This window comes from Canis lupus, chromosome 8 (genome assembly GCF_003254725.2).
Source record: "Canis lupus dingo isolate Sandy chromosome 8, ASM325472v2, whole genome shotgun sequence".
Lineage (NCBI taxonomy): Eukaryota > Metazoa > Chordata > Mammalia > Carnivora > Canidae > Canis > Canis lupus.
In genome coordinates, this window is record NC_064250.1 from 72540932 (window position 1) to 72568428 (window position 27497).

Genomic DNA, 27497 nt, shown 5'->3' on the forward strand with positions numbered 1-27497 from the left:
GCGCCAGGCCGGGGCCGCCGCTCGCCGTGGGCTCGGCCGGGGCTGCCGCGAGCGTGCTGGCCGCGCCGGGCATGTCCTAGGCGGCGGCCCCGCCCAGCGCTCGGCCGGCGGGCGGGAGGGCCGGGGCCGGGGCCGGGGCCGGGGCCGGGCCGAGCGGGGCCGCGCCGGGCCGAGCCGCAGGTAAGAGCGCGCCCCGCGCCCCGCGCCCCGAGCCCCGAGCCCCGCGCCCCGCGCCCGCCGGGGCCTCCTGCGCCCGCACCTGCGCCTGCGGGGCCGCGCGGGGGGCGGGCGGGGCGCGGGCCCTCGGGGCCGGACAAAGGCGTGGGCCGCGGCGCACCTGGCGGGGGGGGGGTCCCCGCCGGCGGGAGGGGCCGGGGCGCGGGTTCGCGGCCCGCGGGGGGCGCAGGCCGGGCGCCGGCGGATCCAGAGGGCGCCCCCGCCCCGCGGTCCCCCCCGCGGCCTCCCGTCGCCGTGTCGCCGCCGCCCCTGCCTCCTGGCGCGGCCCGGCCCGGCCTCCGTGGCGGTGCCCCCGCCGCCCGCCGCCCGCCGCCCGCCGCCCGCCGCCCGGCCCCGGCCCCATCCCGCTCCCCCCTCCCTCGGGCCGGGGCGCGGGGGCAGCTTGGGGTGTTGCCGCTCCCCCTCGCAGCGCCGGCCGCAGGCGGTGTGGGAACAGCCCAGCTCGCGGCCGAGCCGGTCGGGAAGGGCTGCTGGTGGCGGCGGGCCCGGCCCTGGCAGCGCCGCAGAGCCGGCTCGGGCCTGGGCCTCCCCGGGCTGTAAGGCGGCGCCCTCCGCCGGGTGGGGTCGCGGCCCGTGGGGGTGGCAGGTGATGGAGGAGGGGCGTGGGGGCTGGGAAGTGCGGTGATGGGGCAGGAGCTGGGCCCAGGCTTCCCCTCCCCCCACCGCGGGAGGAGGGGCCTTAGAGGAGGTTGGGGCTGCGGAGGCCTCCGGAGCCCTGGGGGGGGCAGGTCCCCACCCCCTCGGCCTCCAGGGCCCAGCGCTCCGGGTGGACTCTGAGGCCGCGCCTGGGCTCCGGGGAGGGGGTTCCGGCCGCCCTGTCCTGGGGCGCTGGGGCGGGGCTTTCCTGGTGTTCCCACCTGCTCCCCCAGGTGCCCTGTGGGTGTGCTGAGGGATACGCGGGCACTTGGACCGTCATGGACCGTGGTCCTGGTGGTGGCCTCGCTCACCGCCGCCCGGGAAGGGGGCTGAGGCTGGGCCTCTGGGGTGGGAACCGCAGGGGCGGGGGATTCCCCCCACTGCTCCCGCTGTCACTTCTCTCCCTCATCGTCTGACCTCCCTCTGTGCTCTGTCCTCGGAGTCCCATTGTGACCCCAGGACCTCCCCGGCTGGCCACCGCACCCACCCACGCCCTTGCGCCATGTGCTCTGCCCAGTGCTCCGTGCCCGGCATCTTTGAAGTTGTTCATGACTTATAGGCGAGGCGGCCACGTTTTCATTTTGTGCTGAGCCTCCCAGAGATGAGGCAGGTCCTGGAACTACCCTTTGGCTCCAGCACACGCCCAGGACTCCCCGAGCCTTGTGACCCCTGCATCTGCACCGGTTACTTCCTCTGCTTGCAGCGCAGTCCCCAGATGTTGACAAGCCCGCTTCCATCCATCTGCTTCCTCTCCTGCTCCTGCTCCTGGTGGGCATTGCTCAGATGATGCCTTCCCCAGGAGCCTTCCCAGACACCCCGCCCCGTCCCATCCCCCCACACCCACTGCTTCATTTTTCCTCTGGGACACTCACACCTTCTCAGAGCCTCTCACCTTTGCTGTCTGCCTCCCCAGCTGGCGGGAAGGCAGGTGATGCAGGTCACAGGGGGCTCAGAGCCCAGGGCACCCCTTGGCACACATGCAGTGCTCGGGGTGGGATCTATCCTGTGTGTGTGTTTGTGCAGAGAAGAGTGGCCAGGACGCCTGTGGGCGGTGCTCTGGGTATGCATGGAGGCCCTGTGCACACGTGTGTCCTGTGAGCGTGTGCATATTTGGTGCCCGTGCACCTGTGCTGCTGGAGCCACACAGCTCTGCCCTGGGTGAGCGGGGCGCCTATGTGAGAGCACGGGCAGGCTGGCTGCCCCAGAGCCTGGTGTCGAGGTGGCATCGGCCCTTGCTGTCACTCAGATTGCCCCCACCGTGCCTCGCCAGCTACCATGGCACTTGCCTGCCCGTCTTGACCATACCAGCCCTTCCTACCTCTCCTTCACTGATGCCCGCAGGGCCTTGTAGGCCCCGGAGCCTGATGCCTCCGTTACCTGGTGCTGTCCTGGCCTGGGGACCTCTGCGGGATGGCCACGGTGGCAATACAGGGATGTTGGATCTCCTGTAAGCGATCGCTGTATTGATGGCTCAGAGTTCCTGTCTTCAGCTGTCCCCCACCCCCTGGCCCTCCTGCCAGGCCCACCCCAGAGTGTCTGGTGGGGCAAATAGGTCCTCTGATTCAGAGTTTGTGTCCAGGGCGGGGTCAGGCCCTGTACACCTGGCATTGTGGGGACCCTGATGGCCATGGCAAGTCCCACTCGAGAGCTGTTCTTCGTTGGGTCATGAGGAAGTGTGCGGCTCCACACGTGGACAGTGTGGCCCGTGCCTCATGGACTCAACGCCGGGTACCTGGGTTGGGGGGACAGAGCACAAGGGAAGGCCAGGAGAACTTAGCTGGGGAAGGCGTCCACAGGGGCAGGCGCACTCCAGGGAGGGCGGTGGCCTCGTGCGGCTGGGCCCAGTGTCTCCAGTGGCGGCCGCTGTGCTGCCACGGGGGTGCTTGGACGTCAGGGGGCGGATCTGCGCCGGGCCTTTCGCGTCCAGGGGCTGGGACCCAGGAAGGGAAGCCTGCTCTGACGCCTCCTTCCCCTCAGGGCCAGACGGGCCTTGCCAGCGCCAAGATGAGTGTCACCTCCTGGTTCCTGGTGAGCAGCAGCGGCACCCGCCACCGGCTCCCGCGAGAGCTCATCTTCGTGGGGCGTGATGAGTGTGAGCTCATGCTGCAGGTGAGTGTGAGCATCTCTGGGGCAGAGAAGGCAGGGGCGGGCCCAGGGCAGGACAGCGCCCGTCCTCCCTGCTGCAGGAGCCTGCTGAGAGCCCTGGAGGCAGCCGAGTGCTGCGTGCCTCCGCCTGGGCCTCCGCCTCGCCTGGGACCCACGGGGGGCGAGTGCAGGCCTGCGTGTGCGCTCACAGGCCAGTCCCGCCTCCGCGTGTCGGGGCTTTCCTGACAGGAGGTCGTTCAGGCTTCTGTCAGGTTCTCAAGGCATCGGGCACCCACCTTTGGAAGGTGCTGGAAAGTGGACCTATCCGTGGTTTTGTTGTCTGGGGCCCCCCTGGGCCATGGCAGACTGGGGAACCGTGAGGCCCACTCTGGCCGTCAGAGCTGTCCGAGGGGAGGCTGGCGCCCCTTGAGGCACCCAGGTAGAAAAGGGTGGTGGCGCCAGCACCCCGTGCACTTGGCAAGCAGGACCTTTAAGCCCTGGTCTCAGAGTCTGGGTCTGGCTGTTTGGGAACGAGGATGGAGGGGAGGTGGACTGACCCTACAGGGTTCCCCTTAGTTCAGCCGTCCTTTGCGCTGCTCCCCATGGGGGTGGTCCAGCCGGGCCTCCTACAGCCCTGGCCCCTGCCCCCACGCTCACGCCCCCCATTATGGGACCCCCAGAAGGAGACACGTGTCCTGGGTGCAGGGTGAGGCCTCGCTCAGGCCCTGGTTCCCTGTGCCAGCCGGGCTGCTACTGCCCACTCCTGGGACGCGAGGGGCTCAGGCTGCAGACGGGGGGCTCAGGCCCCCCACACGCAGATGGCAGATGTCGTCTGTCTCCCTCTCCTGAGGGCGAGCCTGTCCCTGTCTGGACCCCCTGGCTTCTCCGCAAAGGTCCTCAGACTTGGTTGACTAGACCGGCCAAGCTCCCGCATCTGTCTGCTTGCTGGGCCGCCTGGTGTCTGCGGCTTGGCACAGCCTGTCCCCTTATTTCTCTTCCCGCTGTTGGACGCTGGAGAGGCCGCGTCAGGGACTGTCCGGGGACGGGCAGGTGTCTCTGTGAAGCCTGAGGTGTATCTCTGAGGCCTGTTGGGCACCCACCTCCTCGGTCACCGCTCAGGTTTGCCGGTGTTGGGAAGCAGTGGCCTGAGGACAGGGGAGCAGCAGGCGGGTGGCGCCAGTCAGGCTTCTTCACGGTGTCAAAACGTCCCTCTTCCTCTTCCGTTGTCGCCTGGCAAGAAGTAGTCTTGATTTAAAGACCGTTTACAAATATGAAGAGCAGGTGCAGGCTGCGGGGTGCACCCCTGGCACCCCGAGCCCCCAGAGCACGCGGTCCACACGGAGCAGGTGCAGGCTGCGGGGTGCACCCCTGGCCCCCCGAGCCCCCAGAGCACACGGTCCACACGGAGCAGCTGCAGACTGCGGGGTGCACCCCTGGCCCCCTGAGCCCCCGGAACACGCAGTCCACACAGAGCAGCTGCAGGCTGAGGGGTGCACCCCTGTCCCCCGAGGCCCCAGAGTAGCAGTCTACACAGCAGGTGCAGGCTGCGGGTTGTACCCCAGGCCCCCCGAGCGGCCCAGGTGAGGCCTGGATGTGGCCAGCTGCTCCCTCATGGTGTCGTGTAACATGACCCCCGTTCTCTGTCATTGGAAGCAGACCCGAAAGTGTGCTGGGTCCCTGACCCCTGGCAAGGTGCTGTGGCTGTGAGGCATGTTGATGCCTTCTCCGGTCTCCCTAGGGTGGCCAGGAGGACCTCTTGGAGGCGGCACTTGACAGGGGCCTGCAGATCCTGGAAGGCTGTGGGTGCCCGGGGCCCAGCGTGCGTGGTCTTCCCGCCCTGTCCTGCCCTTCCTGCTCTGTCCCCCCGCACCAGGCCCTCACTCTGTTTGCCGCCCTTCGCAGGTGCCGGTGGAGAGGCCTCTGGCTCGGGAGGCAGGGGTCAGGGCGCTCAGAGCGAGTTTGGGTCCAGTTCCTGGTTCTGGTTCGTCAGTGGTGGAGCCTTGAGCGGGGCAGGAGCAGCAGGGGCTTCTCAGCCCTTTATGCGGGGCAGCCCTTGGCTCGGCTGCACCCGTGTTCCTGCCCTGGCTGTCCTCCAGCAGTTGGGGAAACTGAGGCCCCAGGAGATCGTGTGGGTGTAGAGTGAGCACCAGGATGCTGTCCAGCCCCTGCAGCCTCCCGCTCTGCCTGGGCCCTGAGCATACTGGGCGGTCCCCCCCTGTGTCTCCTGGAGGTTCCGTCACACCCTTGCCTTAGATTCCACATCTGCTCAGGTGGCTCACACGGTGTCCTCGCCTGTCCTGTCCCCAGCCTCCAGCTCCCTGTGCCCAAGCTCTGTGCTACCGAGCAAAACCCATCAGCCCCCGTCCTCTGCAGCAGGGTCCCCGCCAGTGGTCCAGGGACGAGGCCTGACTTTCCCTCTCCCTTACCTGTGCTTGGGCATCCCCTGGTGGCGCTGCTGCCATACCCTGGGTCAGGGACACACACCAGTGGATCCCGGCCTCGTCCTACAGCTGCCTCATCGCAGCCCCTCTGCCGGGCGCCCTCCCCTGCGCGTCCTCACCAGCCCGCTCCTCCTCACCCCCTCCCTGCCTCGTGCTCCCGGAGGGCCCGGGCCTCCCCTCTGCGGGGTCCATGCTTCATACCCGTGTTGTCACTCAGCAGTTGTGATGGAGCACCACACTGTCCTGCCACCGGGAGGGCCACGCAGAGACCCTGCCCCTGGGGTCACCACGCCAGGGGTGGGGCCGGCCACACACATGTGAGCAGGGACCTGATGATTCCCCGGGGGAGAAGGTGAAGGAGGTGGCGCTGGGAACGGGATGGGGGACGAGGGGCCGACTGGACGCTCAGGAGGACAAGGGGCCCAGGGGGCCCGCAGGGGTGAGGCTGGGGAGCAGAGGCCTGTCCAGGGGGCCCGTGCCGCGAATTAGGCAAGAGGGGCTGTGGCTTGGACCTCAGGGGGCAGAGGGAGTGTGGGGGGCATCCTGGAGGCAGAGCCGGCCAGCCTGGCCCCGTGCCCCCCAGGCTCTCCAGCAGCCACCGTGTCCCGTGCAGTGCCAGCCTGGCCCCGAGCTGGTGCCCTGCCGGGGTGCTAGACGCCGCACATGTGCGTGGGTGCAGGCCCAGGTCTGCTGGGTGCAGAGCCGAGGCCACCTGCCGTGGGTCTTGCCCTGGGGTGGGGGGGCGCTCCGGGGCACGGCGGGTGCCTGTGCATGTGTGTGTGCGCCCACGTGCCATTGTGTGCTTGTGCACAGATGCCTGCCCTGCGACTGCCCAGTTCGCCCCGTAGGAGTGTGTGGCAGCCGGGCTCCGTCTGGAGACCCCCACCCCGAGAGGGCAGGCGGGGAGCCCCCTGGGTGCTTGCAGCCCCGCCAGGGCGATGTCGGGGTGCGCTGGCAGGAGGCTGTGCCCAGAGCCCCGGCTTCTGGCCGCTGCCGGGATCAGGCTGTTCCGGGCAGGGCCCTTTTTCCACACAGGGTCACATAAAGTTTGGAAACATGTCTTTATTCTTTTTAAAGTGAGTATAATTAGACCTTTTCCCAAAAATCTATGTTGGGAGCTTCTCAGGGCCCTTTTATTAGCCTGTTTCACAATATTTCCCATCACGCGTGGCACAGCTGCTTTCTGCATCTGTATCCTATTTTTTTTTTTTTAAGATTTTATTTATTTATTCATGAGAGACAGAGAGAGAGGCAGACACCCAGGCAGAGGGGGAAGCAGGTTTCCCACAGGAGCCCGATGTGGGACTCGATCCCAGGAGCCGGGATCACGCCCTGGGCTGAGGCAGACGCTCACCCGCTGAACCACGGGGCGTCCCCTGGTTTGTGTCCTGTTAAGTCTCTGATCCAGGACAAGGGGCTGCTCTGCCTTCTGTGCTGGGCTGCCCAGCCTCCGAGGTGTGGATCTGGGGCCGGCTGCTGGCTCGGGGCCCGGCGCTGGGAGGGTGGCTTCTGGAGCTGGGGCCCCTCTCTGCCTGTTCCCCACCGGGCCTGGTGCTACCTGCAGCCTGGGAGGGGGGCTTTGCAGGAGATGTGCCTGGTGCTGGAGCCCCAGTCATGGGTGGAGGGTAGGTCTGGGGACTAGATGGGGCAGCCCAGGCTCTGGGTGCAAATGGTGGGGGGCACTGCAGGGTCCAAGGAGCCAGAAGGCAGGGCGGGTGGGAAGGTGGGCACAGGCAGGGTGGCAGTCCTGGGCAAAGGACCCAGGTCCAAGAATGGGCATGGCCTCTCCAGAGCCCACAGGGCGGTCTGGCCAGAAGGCAGGGCAGGGCAGGGCAGGGAGGAGGTTTGGAGAGGCCTCTGGGACCTGTGGCTCATGGACGAGGCCAGCCTTTCCTCCCGGGCTGGCCGGGGGCCTCAGAAGTTTCTGCAGAAGAACGATGGGCTGGACCAAGGGCTGGGAGGATGGGAGAAAGGGGGCCGCAGGGGGTGATAGGTTGCAGAGGAGGGCCGGTGGGTGCCCGGGGCAAGGGGCTGTGTGGGAGCAGCCGGACGCCCGGCTACTGGCATTCCTAGGGGAAGGCTGCAGGGCCAGGGGGGCGGGGAGGGGGGTCTGGTTTGGCCCGGCCAGGCTTGAGCTGCCCAGAAGGTGCTGGGGTGTGTCCAGGGGCTGGAGGTCTGAGGCTCGGGGAGAGAAGGGAGTTGTTCAGGCTGGGAGGTCAGCCCGGAGGCCCCTGGAGGGGGTTCCTCCTTGGCAGAGGTGGCGTCCGAGCCTGAGGGATGGCGCGCCCTCCTGCTGCCCGCCCGGTCCGCCTTGGGCCAGCCTGTGTCACCCCGCGTGCTGGTGTGGAGCTGGCAAGAGCCCCGTGGCCACCCCTTCCCAGGCCTGCAGCACCCCCGAGCGCTGATACCTGGCGGCAAGGAGGCCAGGGCCCGCCCTCAGACAGGGCTGAGGTGGGCAGCTGGGCTGTTCTCGAGAAAGGGTGCAGAACCCCAGACCCCTCACCAGTTCTCTCAGCTGCCGGGCTGGACTGTAGGAGTCGCGGTCGCTGACTCACAGGGCGCCCAGAGGGGTGGTTCACTGGCTTGGGGGGAGACGAGCCCGAGCGCTCAGGCTCCCCCACGTGGCTGCTGGTTCTTGCCAACCCCACTGCAGCCAGGAGACCGAGGCCCAGGTAAGGGATGCCGGGGGCCCCCTGCACCCCAACCCCCGCCTGTGCCAGGTGGCGGGCCTGCCGTACAGAGTCACCCTTTGGGGGTAGGTGAGCACTGGGCGGAGCCACACCCGGCACAGGCAGGGGAGTCTGATGGAGGAGGGGGTGCCTGGCATCCAGGGAAGAGGCTGTGGCCGGAGTGGCCAGGAGCTGTCTGACCGTGAGCGCCAACTTTGGGTGAGGAGTTCGGGATGGGGGCAGAGGTGAGGTCTGGGGGGAGAGGCAGTAGGTCTCACGGTTGGACACGGGTCAGATACCCACTGCTGTGGGAGCAGATGAGTTGGCACCAGGACCCCCACCAGGCTATCCTGGGGGCTTCGTAGGGCAGATGCTTGCAGCGGGCTGTGCTGCTGACCCGTGCTTCCCTGGCTCCCTTGGGCAGCACTGGGGCACATGGCCCAGGGGTGGCCTCTGTGTCAGGGAGGCTCCGGCTGGCCCCACTGACCGCTCTACCCACTGGATCGCCCCTGCACCTCTGCTTCCTTCCAGAGGACTGAAGGTCCACGCAGGATGAGGTATGGGTCCTGCGTCCCATTCCCTCCTCGTGCCACCCCCCTCCAGCTCCCCCACTGCGGCAGCATCCCTGTGGGCCCAGCTGGCCACCTGGGGAGTGCAGGCAGGGCTGGAGCATGTTGCCTACTGCTTGGGCTGAGGGCCACAGCCCCTACAAGCCCTGCCCGCTGCGGGCTGCCCTCCAGGGCACCTGGCACGTCGGCCAAGCTGAGTGACCCGGGACAGGGCAGGGCTAGGCCACAGCCTATGCTCACGCCCACCGCAACCTTGCTGTGCCCTAGGGGTGTCTAGGCCTTGGGAGGGTGCTGGGGCCTCCCCTGGAAACCAGGGAGCAAGTGGGCTGTGTGGAGGGCTGGCCGCCTCAGGGAGGGAGGGTCTGGGCACACAGCTGTGAGCTGAGAGCCCTGGTGGTATGGTGACGCAGGGACTCAGGTGTTGGGCCACCCTCTCGCGGGTTAGGGGCCATCCTGTCCCTCGCCGTGGAGAGCTGGTGTGCAGCCCTGTCCCCATGCATGTGACCTGGAGGTAGGTCTGGGTGTCCTGTGGAGGCCCCGTCTGGCAGGACCACAGGGTCCCGTACTGTCATCCTGGCAGGTCTGGACATCTCCTAGGTTGGCCATTTCTGCTGGACTCTCCAGGGCCTGGTCCCCAGGCCTGTGTCTCCTTTGGTGGCGGAAGAGGGTTGCAGGGGCCACCCAGGGATGCCCAGGGCCTCCAGCAGAGTGGATGTGGGGTGGGCAGTGGTGCTGCGCTCTGTGCCAAGACCGCGGGCCTCGTGGCTGCGCTGGCCATGCCTGAGCAAACAATGTGACCCCATGAGCCCGTCCCTGTCTCTGCACCGCGAGCCTGGCAGTGGAGAGGTGTGGTGGGGACTTGCGTGTGCTCTTCTGACTGAGGGGGCGGGGTGCGTCCTGGGAGCTGTCATGGGAGGTCTGGTGGCCAGGGAAAGTTGGAAGTGCTCAGCTCTTATGTGTGCGCGCTTGCACGTGTGCACGCGCGCTTGCACGTGGGCGGCAGGGTGTGCTTAGGACATGTGTGAGCCCTGTGCATGCAGGCACATAGCTGTAGGGTCTGAGACCCATCCTGCATGTGTGTGACCATCGCTTGGAGAGGCTGTGCCCCTGAGGGGCTGCCCAGGAGTGGGGGGGCCTCTCCCTGAGCCCCCAGCCTCTCCAGCCCCCCTGTGGTCTCTGCCTGCCCTCACCCGCCCTTGGGAGTGAGCAGCATGTCCCAGATGAGCAGAGGTTCTCAGCCCTGCCCCGGCTGACCCAGGGATCTGGCCCACGGGTGCCACAGAGGGCTGCACAGAAGAGGAGGGGCTTGGGTGGCAGTGGGGCGGGAGCACCTGCCCTTGGCATCTCAGCAAGTCCCTGTGGCCTGTTCCAGCGGCTGAGACAGCTGGCGCAGTCAAGCCTGGGTGGGCTGTCCGGGTGTCGGGGCGCGGGCCGGGTGCTGCGGGCTCCCAGGCCCCGTGGCCAGTGTCGGCATTGCCGGGCGGTGGAGGAGGCGGCTCCCGTGGGGTGTTCCCCCGCCTCCTGGGCCTCACCTCGCCAGGAAGGCCAGCTGACGGCCGTCTGTGTGTCCCCAGTCCCGCAGCGTGGACAAGCAGCATGCCGTCATCAACTACGACCAGGACAGGGACGAGCACTGGGTGAAGGACCTGGGAAGCCTGAACGGGGTGAGTGCGAGAGGTGCTGGTGCTGCCCCCGCCCCCTGTGCCGGCCCCGCCCCTCTCGGGACCTGCCCCTTGCTGGCCCCGCCCCCTCCGCCTCTCTTCCCTGTGCCGGCCCCGCCCCTCTTCAGGGCCCCGCCCCTTGCTGGCTCCACCCCTCTCCTGGCCCCGCCCCCTTACTGGCCCCGCCCCCTCCGCAGCTCCCTTCCCTGTGCCGGCCCCGCCCCTTACTGGCCCCGCCCCTCGCTGGCCCCGCCCCCTCCACGGTCTCCATTCCCTGTGCCGGCCCCGCCCCCAGGACCCGCCCTTCTTTGGCTCCGCCCCTCCAGGACCCGCCCCCTTGCTGGCCCCGCCCCCTCCAGCACATCTCCATTCCCTTGCTGGCCCCGCCCCTCTCACGCCCTTTCTGCCTCCCTCCCTCTCCTGCGGGCCCCGCCCTCCCTTCGTGTTTCCCCCGTTCAGAACACCCTGTCCCCCATAGTAGCCCCGCCTGTGTTCCTCACCCCAGCTTCTTCCCCACCCTGCCCCTCACATCATGACCTACTCCTCCGCCTTGGCCCCCCCCCTCCTCGTGACCTCCTCCCTGTGCTGGCCTCCCCTCTCCGCCCCCCTGCAGCTCTGCCCACCTGCTCTGGTCCTTTCCCCTTGGGGACCGCATCCCTCTGCTCTGTCCCCACCTGGCCTCCTCCCGGATCTCGTGCTCAGGTGGGGGGAAGCCACCTTCAGGTGCAGTGGCTCCATGGCCTCCTTGGGAGGGCTTCCCGCAGGGCAGGGTTGTTCTGGGGGGAGGGCCCTAGGGTGTGCAGGGGAGGCGGGCCTCCTGCGGACTGGGATACCCCGTCCTGGGGGATGCGGGACCCCTGAGCAGGGAGGGGTCCAGTGTGGCGGTGCTCGGGTCTGCCTGCTGCCCTGTCCCGCCCAGCTCGGGCCGCCAGCCGTCTCCATCCCGAGCTCGCCTCCACTCGGGGCCCCCGGGCGGCGTCTGCCCCCCCCAGCCCCTCCTCTGTGGGCCCTCCTGTCAGATACAGTAGCCCGACCTGAGTGGGGCTGCGGGGGCAGTGAGCGTCCGTGTTGCCCATCCCTGCACACCACGGCCCTGGCCCGGGACACCGCCCTGTGCACCCACCTCCTGCTCGGCTCCCGGGACCCTCCTCTGTCCCGTCCCCAGTCCTCCACGCTTCTGGTTTCTTCCACTAAACTCTGGCACAGTGGCCCTGCCTGAGCCATATCTGTCTTCCCGCTGTCACCTGGGCTGCCGCAGAGGCCTCAGGCGTGTTGGGCGCTCACACATCTGGCCACAGCGTGGTGTCAGTGGCCAGTTAGAGCCCCTGGTGCAGGGAAGAGGATCTCTGGGGAGCAGGCATCACCTAGCCCAGCCAGCCCTGCCGCGGGGCCACTGCCACCCCAGGGTCCCGGGGTGCTGGGTGAGTCCAGTCCTTCAGCGGCCGCCTGTCCTGTGGTCCCTTCGGGGTGTGAGGCTGGGTGCACGTGCATCAGAGAGACAGTGCCTGGCCCAGAGCAGCTTGGAGGGAGGGGGACCCCAGAGCCGTTGCCCTGCCCGTTGCTGGCCTGGCCCTCTCAGCCGTCTCCCCCCGCAGACGTTCGTGAATGATGTGCGCATCCCGGACCAGAAGTACATCACGCTGAAGCTCCATGACGTCATCCGATTCGGCTACGATATCCTTTCCTGGCAGTGGTGGGGGCCTCAGTGGGCGCAGCAGGGGCCCGCCGGTGTGCGAGGGTAGTGGGCATGACCCCAGGCGGGGCTCCAGCCCCTTCCCCCGACAGAAGCCCCCCATCACAGGCACCTGCTTCCTGCCTCCTGGTCTGAGCTCACACAGGACTTCAGGAAAAGTGAGCCCTCCCTGGGACCCAGGGTCCCCAGTGACCTGGGGGCTGCCCGGATGTGGCATTCTGTGCTTCCGCCCCGAGGAGCATGCTTCCCCTGGGGCCCCACACGCATGGCGGGAGCGTGTCCTCTTCTCTGCCTGCCTCGGCTGCCACTCGTGGGCCCAGACACCATCTGAAGCCCCCCCCAACGCCTAGAACCTGGGGAGGCCAGGGCTGAGGGGTGGTTTGGGATGGGAGCTGGGGCCCCACCTGGCTTCGGGCACATCCCCTGCCTGCCCTGCCCTGTTCTGCCCTTGCGGTGAGGGGCTAAAGGACACAGTCATGCGCGTGTGTGCTGCTTGTCCGAGCAGGTGCAGTGTGGACACACGCTAGGTGCACAGGTGGGTGTGGGGGGCAGCGCGGTCCCCCCAGGCCTCCCCTCTCCGTCGGACTCGATCAGGAGCTGTCTGGTCTCTCCCTGCGGAGAAGGCCCGCCCCACGTGACCCCATGCCCCCGTCCAAGCTCTTCTGCTCCTGGTTCGCCTTAACTCGCTGTCACATTCCAACATGTACGTACTGGAGCGTGTGCAGCACCGGGTCCCCGAGGAGGCGCTCAGGGTCAGTGCCCGCACTCAGCCCAGGGCCCCGCGGCCCCGCACCCCGCCGCCCCGCCCCCGCCCGGCGCTCCCATATCTCTTGGCTGCCTCGGCCTGGCTGTGGTGCCATGAGTCAGCCTGGCCCGGCCTGTCCTGCAGGATGGCCCGGTCTAGCAGGTGGGGGAGATAGTCGCTCCCCGCCCTCCCGGCCGTCGCGGCTGGCGGGCGTGGAGAGGAGACTGCGGTACCTGGCTGGGGGCGGGGAGGACCGCGGCGAGGCTATCACAGGTGGTAGCCGGGAACCGGCAGGAGGGGAAGCCTCTGGGGACAGCCCTGGGGGGACTCCTGGGTGATGAGTGCCTTCGGGTACTCCCCGTTGGGGCTTGAGGGACCTGGGTCGGGGGCCATGGTGGGAGGACTCCGCTCTGGCTCGTTTGGTGGGAGTCATGGAGCATCGACCTGGGGCCACTGCCCAGAGCTTTGCCCAGGAACCCTGCGTGGAACCCTGCGTGGGGGAGACTAGCCTTGGCCCCGAGCTGTGGGCAGCACGGGCAGTGTGGGCGGCCTGCCCAGAGTCACAGGGCCAGTGTGACCCTGGCCCTGACAGCTGCAGAGCTCAGCCAGGTGGGGCCGCTGCACGCACACGCCCTCACAGGTGTGCACACACAGGCACACACACAGAGCTACACGGTGTGCCCACATAGACCACTGCTGCCCGCCTCTCGTGGCCCCTGAGCCGCTGACCCCATGGCCTGGGGCCTGTCCCCACCCCTCTGTGTCTCCTGAGTGGGGGTTATGAACCACCTTCCGATAGCTGCTGCCCACTCCAGGCTCCTTCCTGGAAGCTTTGTGTTCCTGAGGACCTCCCCCCCCCCTGCCCCCCGCCCAGGCTGGGGCAAGGACCCCTGGCTTTGAGCCTCAGGATGTCACCTCCACGGGAGTCATGAAGGAGACCTCCTGGCGTGAGGGGCAGTGCAGGCCGTCTCTGGACCAAGAGGGAGGCGGGCTGCCCTGGGTGTCCTCCTGGAGTGGGCCCTGCCCTCACCCCTGCCTCACTGCCCACAGCACGAGAAGTATACCAGCCAGCTGCAGGTGAGCATCAAGGGCCCGGCACCCAGGAAGGGCGAAGCGCTGCCCCAGCACCCCCCGTACTGCGAGTCCTTGGGTCCCAGGCCAGAGAGGGGGGACCGGAGGCCAGGAACAGGTAGGGCAGCATGGCATAGGGCCTGGGAGGGAGGTGCACACGGGCCTGCCCCCCACGGGCCTCCCCGTGACCTGCCTCATCTGGGTCACGCTCCCCTCCCAGCACAGCCCCTCCACCCGCCAGCCTCCTGGGCTCATGGCATCCCGGCGGGCACAGCACAAAGCTGCCCTCGGGTGAGCTCAGGCACCCATGCACCCACACCTCTGCACCCCAAGACACACCCACCTGTGCACACAGCACCCCTGAGACCCGTGTGGTCTGGTCAGCCTGCGGGGGGCCCAGCCTTCAGGGTCGGCCCTCTGTGACTTGAGTCGTTTACAGACCCTGGAGAGAGACCCGCCCTGGCTGTGGACTCTGCTGTCCTGTCCTTCTGGCAGGCAGGCTCTGGGGGCAGAGGGCTCAGGCAGGGCTGGGGGGTTGCCTGCCTCAGGATGGGGCAGCTGAGGACTGTCTGCCCCAGGTGAGCCTCCTCCACAGGGAGGCCTGGGCGGGGCTGGGGACAGCGAGGGTCACAGACTCACAGCGGTCGCTCACCACAGATGTGGAAACGGGCCTCAGGGTGATGACGCTGGAGCACTGGGGCAGGGGGGCCTGGGCTGAGATGGGAGGTGAAGCCAGGGCCTCTCCAGGACCCAGGGCTTGCCCAGCCCCGGGTCTCCCCTCCTGGTCTGCGTTGGGGCCACAGCGAGCCAGGGTCAAACGCTCTCCTTGTGCAGAGGCAGCGGCCTACCGCACCCCCCTGTACGGGCAGCCCTCCTGGTGGGGAGAAGATGATGGTGGCACCCCGCCCGAGGAGCGGCGCCAGGAGGAGCCCTACGCAGGTGGGTCCCAGAGGTCGCTAGAGCTCCTGAAGGCGGCCTGGCCTGGAAATGCCCGCTGGGGGAGACCGAGCGGACAGTCCTGGCGGGGCAGGTGGGCGGGCGTTGCCACCCTGGGGCCCCCAAGGACATGTTCCTCCCTCCCCCAGAGCGGCCCAAGGAGCTGGCGCAGCAGGACGGGGAGCTCCCCGGGACGATGCCTGGCTTCCGGGCCTCGGTGGAGCCTCAGAGCTACGCATTCAGGCGGGAGCCCAGTTACTTTGAGATCCCCACGAAGGAGGCCCCGCCGCCGCCGCCACGGCCCCCCGAGGTGCCGGCGCAGGAGGCACCCACCAAGGAAGGGGAGCCGGGCGGGGCGGCCCCCGTAGTGCAGAGCCACGCCTCCTTCACCATCGAGTTTGACGACTGCAGCCCCGGCAAGGTGAAGATCAAGGACCACGTGACCAAGTTCTCCCTGCGCCAGAGGAGGCCGCCGGGCAAGGAGGCCGCACCTGCGGAGGCCGTGTCCGCGGAGACCAAGGTGGCCGACTGGCTGGTGCAGAATGACCCGAGCCTGCTGTGCCGGGCCGGCCCCGGCGACGACCGTCACAGCACCAAGAGCGACCTGCCGGTCCACACCCGCACCCTCAAGGGTGAGTGCTGGGCTGGCGGGCCCAGCGTGGGGCTCCGGACCTGCCGCGGGGCGTCCCCACTGGCCTCAGTGCTTGCCCGCTGGCGGTTCCTTGCTGAAGACCTGCCTCCGCGAGGGGGCAGTCCCTCGTGTTCCCCTTGCTCATCTTGGCCACGCGTGGTGGCTTCCGTGAGATGGGCGCTGTGTCCCCAGCCACACGTGACAGCTTGGGCATGGGGTGAAGAGCCCCCCACCCCTCAGATCGCTGCATCCTTTCTCTTGGCCTGACGAGTTGCGGTTCCCCCACCCCCAGGCCACAAGCATGAGGACGGCACCCAGAGCGACTCGGAGGACCCCGCGGCCAAGGCGGCGGCGGCGGTGGTGGCCGGGGTCCCTGCGGAGGGCAGCGGGGCGCAGGTGCGGCTGCAGAGGCAAATGAAGCGAGATCCCCAGGAGCTGCTGCACAACCAGCAGGCCTTTGTCATCGAGTTCTTTGACCAGGACACGCCGCGCAAGAAGCGCTCCCAGTCCTTCACGCACACCCCTCCCGGGGACCCCAAGGCCGACAAGCGCCGAGGCCCCGGGCCAGCCGACAAAGACCGCTCGGGCGTCCCTGCCCCGGCGCGGGGCACAGGCGGCAGCTCGGGGCCACAGCGGGCCAGCTCGCTCAAGCGGGAGAGGACAGAGGAGCGGCTGGGGGGGCCCTCGCCCACGCCCCGGGGCTCCGCGCGGCCCTTCGGCAGTGTGGGACGCCGCTCCCGTCTGGCCCAGGACTTCATGGCGCAGTGCCTGCGGGAGGGCTCCCCGGCCGCCCGGCCCGGCCCTGACAAGGCACCCCCAGCATCACCGGCCCCCGAGACACCCCGTGGGGCCAGCCCCGTGGCCCCGGCGACCCCGCCACCACCCCCCGCCGACCCCCAGCTGACCAAGGCGCGCAAACAGGACGAGGACGACAGCCTGAGTGATGCAGGGACCTACACCATCGAGACAGAGGTGCAGGACCCGGAGGTGGAGGAGGCCCGCCAGATGATCGACCAGGTCAGCACGGCAGGGCGGTGGGGGCCGGGCCGGGGGTGGGCCGGCACTGACCCGGGGGCCTGGCCATCCCTCCTGGCAGGTCTTTGGGGTACTCGAGTCTCCTGAGCTCTCCAGGGTGTCCTCCGCCACCTTCCGTCCCGTCATCAGAGGGGACAGAGACGAGGCCGGCGACGGGGTAGCCCAGCGAATGGCCCTACTGCAGGAGTTTGCCTCCCGGTCAGCGGGCATGGCACCCCAAGGGGAGCTCCAGGTACCTGGGTCGCACGCTGCCTGGGGAGGGGCGGGGGCTCCTGCATCGGGGCCTGTGTGAGCTCGGAGGTCTTGCCTGTGTTGGATTCCAGGCCCCAGGGGAGGCTGGGTCCAACCTCCTGGGTAGTGTGCCCTGGCAGGTGGGCTGGGGCCCCCGTGTGGAGGGCTCAAGGGCGGGCCCGGAGGCCCCAAGTCAGGCTGGGCCCCTGGGTGTGTCCCGTGTACCCACAGGCAAGGCTGCGCTGAGTCACAGCGGCTGGCCTGTGAGCCCCTGAACCGGGCTCAGGTTAGGTAGTTGTGTTGGGGGCAAACGCAGGAGCGCATTGGGGTTTCCTGGCTGCGTCCGTGGGGGAGTGTGCCACGGGTAGAGATGGCATGGGTAGGGCCAGGTGTCAGGCGAGCTGCTGTGGCTGCCCGGGCACCTCCTGCCTCCCCTGCGGGAGACACACGCTTGCCCTTTGCTCTGCAGGGCCTCACGGTGCCGGGCTCTCCCGGGAGTCAGAAGTGGGTGTCCCGCTGGGCCAGCCTGGCCGACAGCTACTCAGACCCAGGCCTGGCAGGTGAGTGGTTCAGGCTCAGCGGTGGGCTGGGGCTGGGGCTGGGGCTGGGCTCAGGCCTTTTACTGGACCTGCTGGCGCGAGCGTGCCGGCCGAGTCTGGCGGAGGGCCGGGCGTCCCGTAGGCACCCAGGGCCCGCAGCCAGCGACCGCTCCCTACCAGGCTGCCCTTGTCTTTGCAGAGGAGAGCCCTGGGCGCAGAGCCGGGGAGCTCGAGGGGACCCTGCCTGTGCGCCAGCGACGGCTGCTCCCACAGCTGCCCAGCGACCGCGCAGACAGCCCTGGGGGCCCCGAGGCCACCAGGAGGAGCGGCCCCGGGCCACCAGAGCCAGGCAGTGAGCAGGCCGGCTGCTTCTTGGGCCAGGAGGACTTGGAGCCTGACAGCCTCAGCGATGCCAGCGGGTCGGACGGTGGGCGGGGCTCCGAGCGGGGTGGCGGCCCGCAAGAGGAGAGACGCCGGAGCCCCCAGGAGGGACTGGCATGGACAAAGGGCCGGCGCTCGCCGAGGGCCCCTGGAGAGCCAGCCCCCACCTCTTTCTTCATTGGGGACCAGAACGGGGAGACGGCCTTCCCCAGGAAACCTCTGGCTCCAGGGGAGGTGGAGGGCCCGGGGCGGGTGGCCCAGGCCAGCCCACCGGCGAGGGACAGCCTCTCCGTCGGCACCAGCGGGAGGATGGTGATCCAGCTGCGGACAGGGCGGTCCCCGGAGCCCGAGAGCCCCGCCCCGGCCTTGGTCCGGCAGGACAGCTTCAGCAAGGAGCCGGCTGGCGGCCCCCCAGCGCACGGCCAGCTGCCGCACATCTCCAGCCACCCCCTCCTGCAGGACCTGGCTGCCGCCCGGGCCTCGCGCATGGACCTGCACCCCCAGGACACCCACCTGATCCTGAAGGAGACAGAGACGGCCCTGGCCGCCCTGGAGGCCCGGCTGCTGTCCAGATCCGCGGAGGAGGCAGAGGGCCCCACGGGCAGTGCCCCCAGGCCGCCGGAGGACTCGCTGTCCGGGGACTCTGACGTGGACACGGCCAGCACTGTCAGTCTGCTCAGCGGGAAGAACGGGCCCAGCCCAACCAGCCCGCAGCCCGCGGGACCGCAGAGGGACAAGCCACCGTCCCCGCAGGCAGCACAGGACCCGGGGGGTGTCGCCTTGAACAGCGCCCGTGAGCGGCTCTCGGACAAGCAGCGGCGCCCGCTGGGCCCGAGCGACGTGGGCCGCGTGGAGCCGGGGAGGCGCCTGGCCGTGCGGCGTGGCCCCGGGCCCCGGGGCTCCTCGGACTGGCCTGACGACGATCGGGGCTGTGGCCTGGCGCCCCCGCCTGGCGCCGACGCGGTCACCTCTGACCACGAGGCCCCCGGGGCCGCTGGGGCGGGGAGGCCAGGCCCTCGGCGGAAACCCACCGCCCCCGCCCGCCGCCGCCAGCTGCCCGGGAGGAGCAGAGCCGCGGCCCCGCCGGCTCCCAGAAGGCCCAGCAGGTGCTGACCCGCTCCAACAGCCTGTCCACCCCGCGGCCCACGCGGGCCTCCCGGCTGAGACGGGCCCGGCTGGGGGAGGCCTCGGACACGGAGGCTGCCGACGGGGAGCGGGGGCCCCCCGCCACCCCGGAGCCGGCGGGGCGGCCCGCCCCCGAGCAGGCCAAGAAGCTGTCGCGCCTGGACATCCTGGCCATGCCCCGGAAGCGGGCCGGCTCCTTCACAGGGCCCAGCGACTCCGAGGCGGCCCCCGCGCGGGCTGGCTTCTCCGGCCGCAGCGTCGAGTTGTACTGCTCGGGCCGCAAGCCCGTCATGGCCGAGGCTCGGGCCGCCGCCAAGAAGGCCGCCAGCGCCACCGCGGTCCCCCGCCAGCCCTTTAGCAGGGCGCGCCCGGGCAGTGCCCGATACTCGTCACCCAGTGAGTGCCGGGAGCAGGCGGGTGGCCCCGGGCCCAGGCAGCCGGGGCGGAGGGTGCGCAGCTTGCCCCGTTCCCGTAGGCGGGCCCGTCTCCACGGATGCACACACCAACCGTGTGCATGTGTGACCACCCTCGGGGAGCCAGGATGGAGGGCTCCGCGGCTGCGCGCCAGGCCTCGGGCTTGGGGTGCTCTGCCCTCGGCTGCCCTGCCAGGGCGTGCGGGATGCCGTGGCGGGGGAGGGCTGTGTCCACCCCCCACACCCCCCAGGCAGAGGCCCCGTGCAGCCTGTGGCCTGTGCACGTGCGTGGCCAGCAGGGACAGTGCTGTGGCCGCGGGTGCTTCGCTGCTGCCCCGGGGGGCTGCGTGTGTGTGCGTGTGTGTGCGTGTGTGTGCGTGTGTGTGCGTGTGTGTGCGTGTGTGCATGTCTGCTCGTGTGCTCAGCCAGGCCGGTCGTCCGAGTGAGCTGAACATAGGCTCTGCTGGCCCAGCTCCTCAGGGCTCCTGAGGCTGCCGGGGTGGGGCTCCCCCTGCCTCCTGGGTCCACTAGGGGCGCCGAGTGCTGAGGGGCAGGGTCCGCTGCAGGCAGGGATGGGCGGGGACGGTGGTGGCAGGCCGAGGACCCCTGCTGGTGGGAGCCCGCTGCCCCTCCACTGCTTTTTTGGCTGCGTGTGTTTGCTGCCACTGCGGGGCCCCAGAGCAGGGTGGGTGAGGAGCCAGGTCCGAGGGGCAGGCGGGCAAGGGAGGGGGCTGCGGGGGCCGAGCTCAGTCACCCTCGGGTCCCACCCAGGCCTGGGGCCAGTCCACGTGGGGAGGGCTGCCCTGATTTGGGGCATCTCTGGGTGTAACGCTGCCCTGCCACCACGCCTGCCACCTCCCATCTGATGGGTACAGACCGTCCCCGTGGCCTCTGCCCATAGGCCGACCAGCCCCAGGCCCATGGAAATGCCAGGCTGCCCCCGCCCCCCGCCTCTGGGCCACTGGTGGCCTCCAGGCCCTGGAGCTCTGCAGCTGCTGGCGCTTCAGCTAAAGGGCCTCTGGGCATGGGTGGGGGGCCGGCGGCAGCGTGGCTTTGCGCAGCGTTGGGCCCTTGCCTGGGACCCCGGGGCTGCCACGGGGTGCTGAGCTGCCACTCTGTTCTGTTCTTGCTTCTGGAACCGATTCGCGCTCCCAGGCGCGCGCCGCCGGCAGCAGGGCTCGGATTGCACGTCCACGTCCGAGGAGGAGTACGGCTCCCACCACGGCTCCCCCAAACACACACGCTCCCATGCCTCTACAGCCACGCAGACCCCGCGGGCTGGCGGCTCTGGCCGCGCGCGACCCCGGGCGCCCGGCCTCCGGGACACGGATGACGAGGAGGAAGACCCTGACCCCTACGGCTTTATCGTGCAGACGGCGGAGATCGCCGAGATCGCCAGGTGAGCGGTGCAAGCGGAGCCGCTGAGCGGGCCGCGCCTCCCTTAGGGCCAGAGCGCCCCTTGGGCCGGGACTGGGCTGGAGGCTCTGTCCGCCTGAGCTCTGCTTGTCGGGGGGTGGGTGCGGTTATTGGGGGCTTGGATCCTGGGTGGGCGGATGGGTCCCAGGAGGGCGGATGAGTACTGGGTGTGTGGATGGATCCGGGAGGGCGGATGGATACTGGGTATGTGGATGGATCCGGGTGGGCAGATGGGTCCTGGGAGGGCAGATGGATACTGGGTGCGTGGATGGGTCCCGGGTGCATGGATGGATCCCGGGTGGGCGGATGGGTACCAGGTGTGTGGATGGATCCTGGGTGCGTAGATGGATCCTGGGTGGGTGGATGGGTACTGGGTGCGTGGATGGATCCCGGGTGTGTGGATGGATCCTGGGTGGGTGGATGGGTCCCAGGTAAGCAGTTGGGTCCTGGGAGGGCAGATGGGTACCAGGTGCGTAGATGGATCCTGGGTGGGCGGATGGGTCCCCGATGCGTGGATGGATATCAGGTGGGCGGGCAGGTGGGTGGAGGCAGATCTCAGAAGAATGCCGGACCTCTGGTATGAGGAAGAACTGTATTATTTTTGTTAAAGATCATGTTTCTCGTGTGGTCGTTCCCTGGGTCAGCTCCAGGGCAGGAGCTGGGAGGCTGGTGCAGAGGCGGTGGGACTAGAGGGCAGTGCTTGGCTGAGCAATGGTCAGTGCCACGGTGGTTGGGCTCTGCGGGGCTCGTGCAGGGGCAGGAGGAGTCCGGGGCTTTAGGGTGAACGGCGGGTGTTTGGTGCTGAGGCTGCTGAGCTTCTAGAAAGAGGTGACCAGAGGCAGGTGGTTCCTGGGCGAATGGCCCGTGGGGATGCAGGCACAGAGAGGACACAGGCCACGGTGGCTCAAGGTTGAGCGGGGAGGGCCTGCGGGGCATGAGGGGGGCCAGGGATGGCGGCTCCCAGGACACGGAGGGAGGGCAGCGGCTGACGATGGGGCGGACTGCCGAGGTGGGCTCCTCAGAGGTGAGGGGCGTGCAGAGGAGGGGGGGTGGGCGGCCCCTGTGGGCCTCGGGGTCTCTGCTTCCCGAGTGGGCAAGCTTGGGCATCCTGCCCGGCTGGGGGCTGGCACTAAGGCAGGGGTGCACGCCCATGTGGCATCACTGTGACTTTAGGGATGTCCTGTGTTTTTCAGTGTAGGGAGAGTGGGTGCAGTTGGGGGACCCCCATCTCGAGGGGTCTAGGTCAGCCATGCTGGGGGTAGGTGGCGGTTGGAACGGTTTTCTCCAGCCGTGCTCGGCATTTCTGGGAGGGACTGAGCATGGTGGCCGTGCCAGGCAGGGGTGCAGGTGCCATTCGGAGTGGATGGGCCCTCAGGGCCGGTTGGGAGGCGCCCTGGGCAGTGCTGGGACGATGGAGGCTGGAGGTCGGGGCCTTGTGGGCCTCGGAGGCCCCGTTGCTGGGGCAACTGCAGGCATCCATGTGCCAAGGAAGCTTCCAGGTGGAGCTCGTAACCCCTGTCGAGTGAAGGAGGTGGTGGTGCACAGTGACAGGGGACTCCTGTACCCCAGCCTGGGCCGAGGGCTCAGGTGACACAGGACAGGCTGGTTGTGGGACCTCTGTGCCTGCCCGCCCTTCCTGCCTGGCCCCAGCCCCACCCCTGCCACACTTCCTGGGACCTCCCTTCGGGGCCCTGTGAGGTCTGGCATTGCCAGTGGCCGGGTGGGCGCAGTTGGGGTCAGGCTGGAGGCTGCACACCCCCGACCCCTAACCCTCACCCAGCACCTGCCTCTGGGGCAGGACGCCTGCCTGCACCTGCGAGGGGAGGTCGGCCCGGGGAGGGATCCATCAGGCCGCTGCTTCCCGACCTCCCCAACACGGGCGCTCGGCCCAGGGGGACCCGACAGGACCTGCCTTCTTTCCTGCGGGCTGCAGGCTGAGCCAGACACTGGTGAAGGACGTGGCCATCCTCGCCCGGGAGATCCACGACGTGGCTGGGGACGGTGACTCGCTGGGCTCACCGGGGCCCGCCCGCAGCCCCTCTCTCAGCAACGTGCCCAGCACACCTGCTTCGACCATCTCTGCCCGTGAGGAGGTGAGCCCGGCCGCCACCCTGCTGAGGTCTGGCCCACCCCCGGCCTTCAGGCAGCTCCTTGCACAGGCAGTCTCAGCCAGGGGTACTCGCCGAGGCCGTGTGTCCTGTGCTCGGCTCCCCACACGGCCACCCCGGAGCACAGGATCCAGGACCCCCTGTGTTTGGGGGTAGGGGCATCCCGGGGCCCGAGTCTGCTCAGTCCCCCTACTGTCACGGCAGGGGAGGGACATGGTCTGCCCCTGTGGGTGGATGCCCCCTGCCCCCAGGAGGGCTGACACCACCCTGCCCCTGTCTACAGCTGGTACAACGCATCCCCGAGGCCAGCCTCAACTTCCAGAAGGTGCCACCCGGCTCCCTGAGCTCTCGAGACGTGGACCAGAACATGAACGACCGCTGTGAGGACCCCCTTGCCAGCAAGATGCGGCCCCGGAGCCGCGAGGAGGCAGGTCACCCCACCTACCCCGCAGAAAGCTGGCCTGGCTGCGCGCACAGGGCCCTCCAGGCTGGGTGTTGGGGTGCACCAGGGAGCAGGGCCTTCCGGGGGTCCCGGGTGCCACGCTAACGCCTGGTCCTTGCAGGTGATCTTTGACAACCTGATGCTGAACCCAGTGTCCCAGCTGTCTCACGCCATCCGGGAGAACACGGAGCACCTGGCCGAGAAGATGAAGTGCGTGGGGCCCCCGGGCTCTGAAGGGCGGTGGGAGCTGCCCCACCAGCCTCCCCTCAGACGCAGACGCTAACATGCGCCCAAAGCCAGGACCTCCCGGGGGGTGCTCATGCGCACGCGCGCACCTGGGCCTGGCAGCCGGCACCCCCTGCGCCCACCCCAGAGCCCCCGGGACGACCCCAGTACTCCCCATGTCAGGCCCAGAGATGGAGACTCTGCTTCTGGCCAGCCCACTCCTGCCCTGGGCCTCTGTTCCCCCGTGGGCACGGACGGGGAGGGGTGGGGGCAGCGGGCTGGGTGCGCTTGTGTAGGTTCCAACCTCCCTGTCCTGTTTGCTCCCCCCCTCGGTGGCAGGATCCTCTTTCAGAACACAGGGCGAGCCTGGGAGGAGCTAGAAGCCAGAATCAACTCGGAGAACGAGGTGCCCATCCTGAAGACGTCCAACAAGGTGAGGGCCGCCCCCGCCGCCGCCAAACAGCCTCCTGGCTGCAGGGAGTGGGGGGTCCCCGTGGCAGTCCTGCTCCATGCACCCCCTCCCACCCACTTCCAGGAGATCAGCTCCATCCTGAAAGAACTGAGACGCGTGCAGAAGCAGCTGGAAGGTGGGTATGGTCCAGATGTGCGGGCGAGGCCGCCGGTGCTGCTCGCCGTGGCGCCCGCAGAGGGAGGCCGGGTGGGTGTGGGAGGCAGGGCAGGACCCACCGGCCGGCCTGACCCTGCACCCCCCGCAGTCATCAACGCCATCGTGGACCCCAGCGGGAACCTGGACCTGCTGACCGGGAACCGCGGCTCCGGAGGCTCGGCCCAGCTTGGGAAGGGCCGGCCGGCTGCCCAGAGTCCGTCCTCGCCCCCCTTGGCCCTGCCTCTGAGGAGCTTCCCGCAGCGGGGCACCTGCGGGTCCCCTGGCCTCCCGGACCCCGCCTTCCTCCCCGACTTCCTCCCCGACGCAGAGAGGTTCCTGATCTAGGCGCGGGCCGGGGCGGCCTCCCCGTGGCCCCGGGTCTGGCGCCTCCAGCCTCTCTGCCGGCCGCTGCGGCCCCTCCCGGCTGCGGACGGGTCGCCACAGAGACCCCCCACATGCCAGGACCCCGTGGGCAGGGCCTCCGTGCCCAGACTCCCTCCCTCGCTCCCGGCCAGCACCCCAGCGGGATGGCCCAGCCCCTGGGCTGCCCCTGCTGGCCTTCCGGCCCAGCTCCTGTCGTGGCCACTGCCGAGGGCTGGCGTCACAGGTGTGTACCCCGCGTCCTCTCCACTGCTGTTATTTCTGTCTGTAGCTTTTAAGGAAAGGCTGGTCTGTGCCACGGCAGCAGCCCCCTGGGCCTGGAAGGCCCTCCTCCCGCCTCTCGCGCTGGGGTGCGTGCTCACCTGTCCCTCCCTGGGGGCTGGCCCGGGCCAGGCAGGGGAAGAGGGGCTGGGCCAGGGGTGGGGGGCGTCATTCAGTGCCAAACACGGAGCCGGGAGGGGCCCGTGAAGCCCCAGGACTCGAGGGCTCGGTGCGCCTGGCCAGGGCCCTCCAGCGGCCTCTGCCGCCTGGGCCCGGGCTGTGGCCCGTGGAGACGTTTGGGGCCGGAACCCCAGTACTTCAAGCCTTTGGTGCCAATGCAATTGCCAAACCTGCTGAGTGTGCAGGCTGCTGCCACACCGCTGTGCACACGGGCGCACACATGCCAGACACACGCGCCCACGCCCAGGCACACGTCCACACCGTGGGGCAGGTCTTCCCAACGAGGGCTGCGGGGCATCTGCACTTGGCTTCCTGCGGCTTTAGGCTGGGGGGGGGGGCAGCGAGCACTGGACCGCAGGGGCTGGAAACCAGGCTTCCGGCAGCTCCCTGGGCTGCACCCCTCCCCCAGCCCCCGTACCCCCTGACGCTGTGGGCATTACGTGGGTGCCTGCAGCCAGCTCTGAGCCCTGCAGGCTGCTGTGCTCCTGGTCCCGTGGGGGGTGGAGGGCAGGGAGAGGCCCCCAGGGACAGTTCTGCCTTCTCAGGGTTCTTTAAGCTGGGAACATGCCGGGTGGGCAGGGCACGCCTCCCCGGGGCAAGAGGAGGCTGCTTCTGGAGCCTCTAAGCCAAAGAGCCCGTGGGCTGGGGCAGGTGGGGGCGGGGCTGGCCCACCCCGGCCGTTCCGGGGGGTCACTCCGCACCGTGCCCGGCGCCTGTGTGAGTGGCGATTGCGGGATGGGGCCCGGGGGCCAGTGGGTGTGAGTCCGGGCCGCCACGGGTGATGCGTGTGTCCGTGTTTACATTTAGCTGACTTGGAGTTGCGTGCATGGGTCCTGTCCCCCCCCACCGCCCCCGTGATGTTTACGTATGTGTGTGAGTGGGGACGGGGTTCCTGCCAGGACCCCGCCCCCCGGGCCTGCTGTGTCCACACGGAGGAGGCCTCCTGCATGCCCCGCACAGTCCCCTCCAGCCTGTCCCCTGGAGACCAACAGTGGCCATTCTCATCCACACGCACCCTCAGTGATCGCTGTACACTTTTTTTTATTCACAAATTCCCGTTCCTCCCCCTCCAGCCTTTGACTTGGGATCGGTAACTTATTTGTCTGGCTTCTTGGAGGTACTTCTGTATGTTTGTCCTCAGGCGGTCTTACGGATGTCTTTCAGAAAATGGTTATTTTATATGAGTTGTCATGGAATTTGTTCTAATAAATCATTCTATCACATGGCGAGACCCCGGCGCCTGTTGCCTCGGCCTCTTTTCTCCACCCGAGGTGTCCGAGTGGGGGCGCCTGGCCCTGTGCTCTGGGTCGCCGCCGCCTGGAACACCCGATTTGACCCGAGGCCAGGGATGCTGCAGTGCGGAGACGCTGCCGCCAGGGAGCAGCGTAGGCGAGAAAGAAAACCCGGAAATTTCAGGTGTTTCCTCCTCAGAAAGGAGTTATTTAAAAAAAAGAAAAAAGAAAAAAAAGGCTATTTCATTCTAGCCACTGAAGGGTACGGCGACCAGAAGCACGCTCAGGGAGGCAGTCCTGCGGACAGGGGGGATGCGGGGGGTACAGGCACCGAGTGCCGAGCTCCAGCTTCAGGTGCCTTCACGCTTTTCGCAGCTTTGGAGCATCTCTGACTTTGCACCGCGACCGTGGTGACGTCACACTGCCGAGCACCTAGAGCCCTGGGTCTTCAGACCCGGGAAGGGGGGGGTCACATCCCCCAACTCTGGCTACAGGGAGGACCTAGGGGAGGTGGACGATGGGGCTGGAGCAAGCATTCACCCGCCGTCAGCCCTCCGGCTGGCTGCCAGCGACCCTGCGCACCAGTCACTCGACCCGGCTCGGGAGTCACCAGTGTCCCAGCCGTTCCCACGCCAGCTCTGTTCCCCACACGTGCATATTACACCTGCAGTAAGAATTCAGAGCAGCGAAGAGCAATAGGGAAAATGACTCTATTAACACAAAATTGTCGGGGCGCCGAGATTGCTCTTCACATCCTCTGGCTTCCGTGCTCTTGTTCCAGCCCATCTAGAGGGTTCCTTCCTTCACTCTCTCATGCTTGGTCCTGCTGGGGTCCCATCAGTTTTTTTTTTTTTTTAAGATTTTTTTATTTATTCATGAGAGACACACAGAGGCAGAGACACAGGCAGAGGGAGAAGCAGGCTCCATGCAGGGAGCCCGACGTGGGACTTGATCCTGGGACTCCAGGATCATGCCCTGGGCCAAAGGCAGGCACTAAACCGCTGAGCCACCTGGGCTGCCCTACTATTCTTTGTCTTATTATTCCATATTTCCCCATTTGCTTGTTAGTAATACTTTCATTATACTCTTAGTGGTCACCCTAACAATTATAAAATTCATCCTTCAGTTATTATGGTCTAATGTAAATTGTTTTTCCTAATTCCTGGCAATTACAAAATCATTCACAATTCTAAAATTCAATTATAAGGCAGCCCCGGTGGTGCAGCGTTTAGCGCTGCCTGCAGCCCAGGGTGTGATCCTGGAGACCCAGGATCAAGTCTGCATCGGGCTCCCTGCGTGGAGCCTGCTTCTCCCTCTGCCTGTGTCTCTGCCTCTGTGTGTGTGTGTGTGTGTGTGTCTCATGAATAAATAAGTAAAAAAATCTTTAAAAAAAATAAAATTCGGGCAGCCCTGGTGGCTCAGCGGTTTAGTGCCGCCTTCAGCCCAGGGCCTGACCCTGGAGACCCCGGATCAAGTCCCACATCGGGCTCCCTGCATGGAGCCTGCTTCTCCCTGCCTGTGTCTCTGCGTCTCTCTCTCGCTCTGTG

At 68.2% G+C, this 27497-nt stretch overlaps 2 protein-coding genes across 2 annotated transcripts in view; one reads left to right on the top strand and one right to left on the bottom strand.

Annotated features, from left to right (window-relative positions):
* Positions 1-25949, top strand: CEP170B (centrosomal protein 170B). The gene is given in 20 exon segments (XM_025442934.3): positions 1-180; positions 2851-2982; positions 10212-10301; positions 11894-11972; positions 12685-12743; positions 13787-13925; positions 14642-14746; positions 14893-15375; positions 15667-16391; positions 16471-16641; positions 17110-17200; positions 17379-18598; positions 18601-19081; positions 20254-20497; positions 22448-22607; positions 22906-23049; positions 23186-23274; positions 23629-23722; positions 23825-23876; positions 24006-25949. Coding segments are annotated over 19 exon segments (4767 nt in total). The 5' UTR covers positions 1-180; positions 2851-2877; the 3' UTR covers positions 24242-25949.
* The window catches only part of GPR132 (G protein-coupled receptor 132), a 149654-nt gene that overhangs the window by 15884 nt on the left and 106273 nt on the right, over positions 1-27497 (bottom strand). The gene's annotated exons all lie outside the window — the stretch shown is intronic.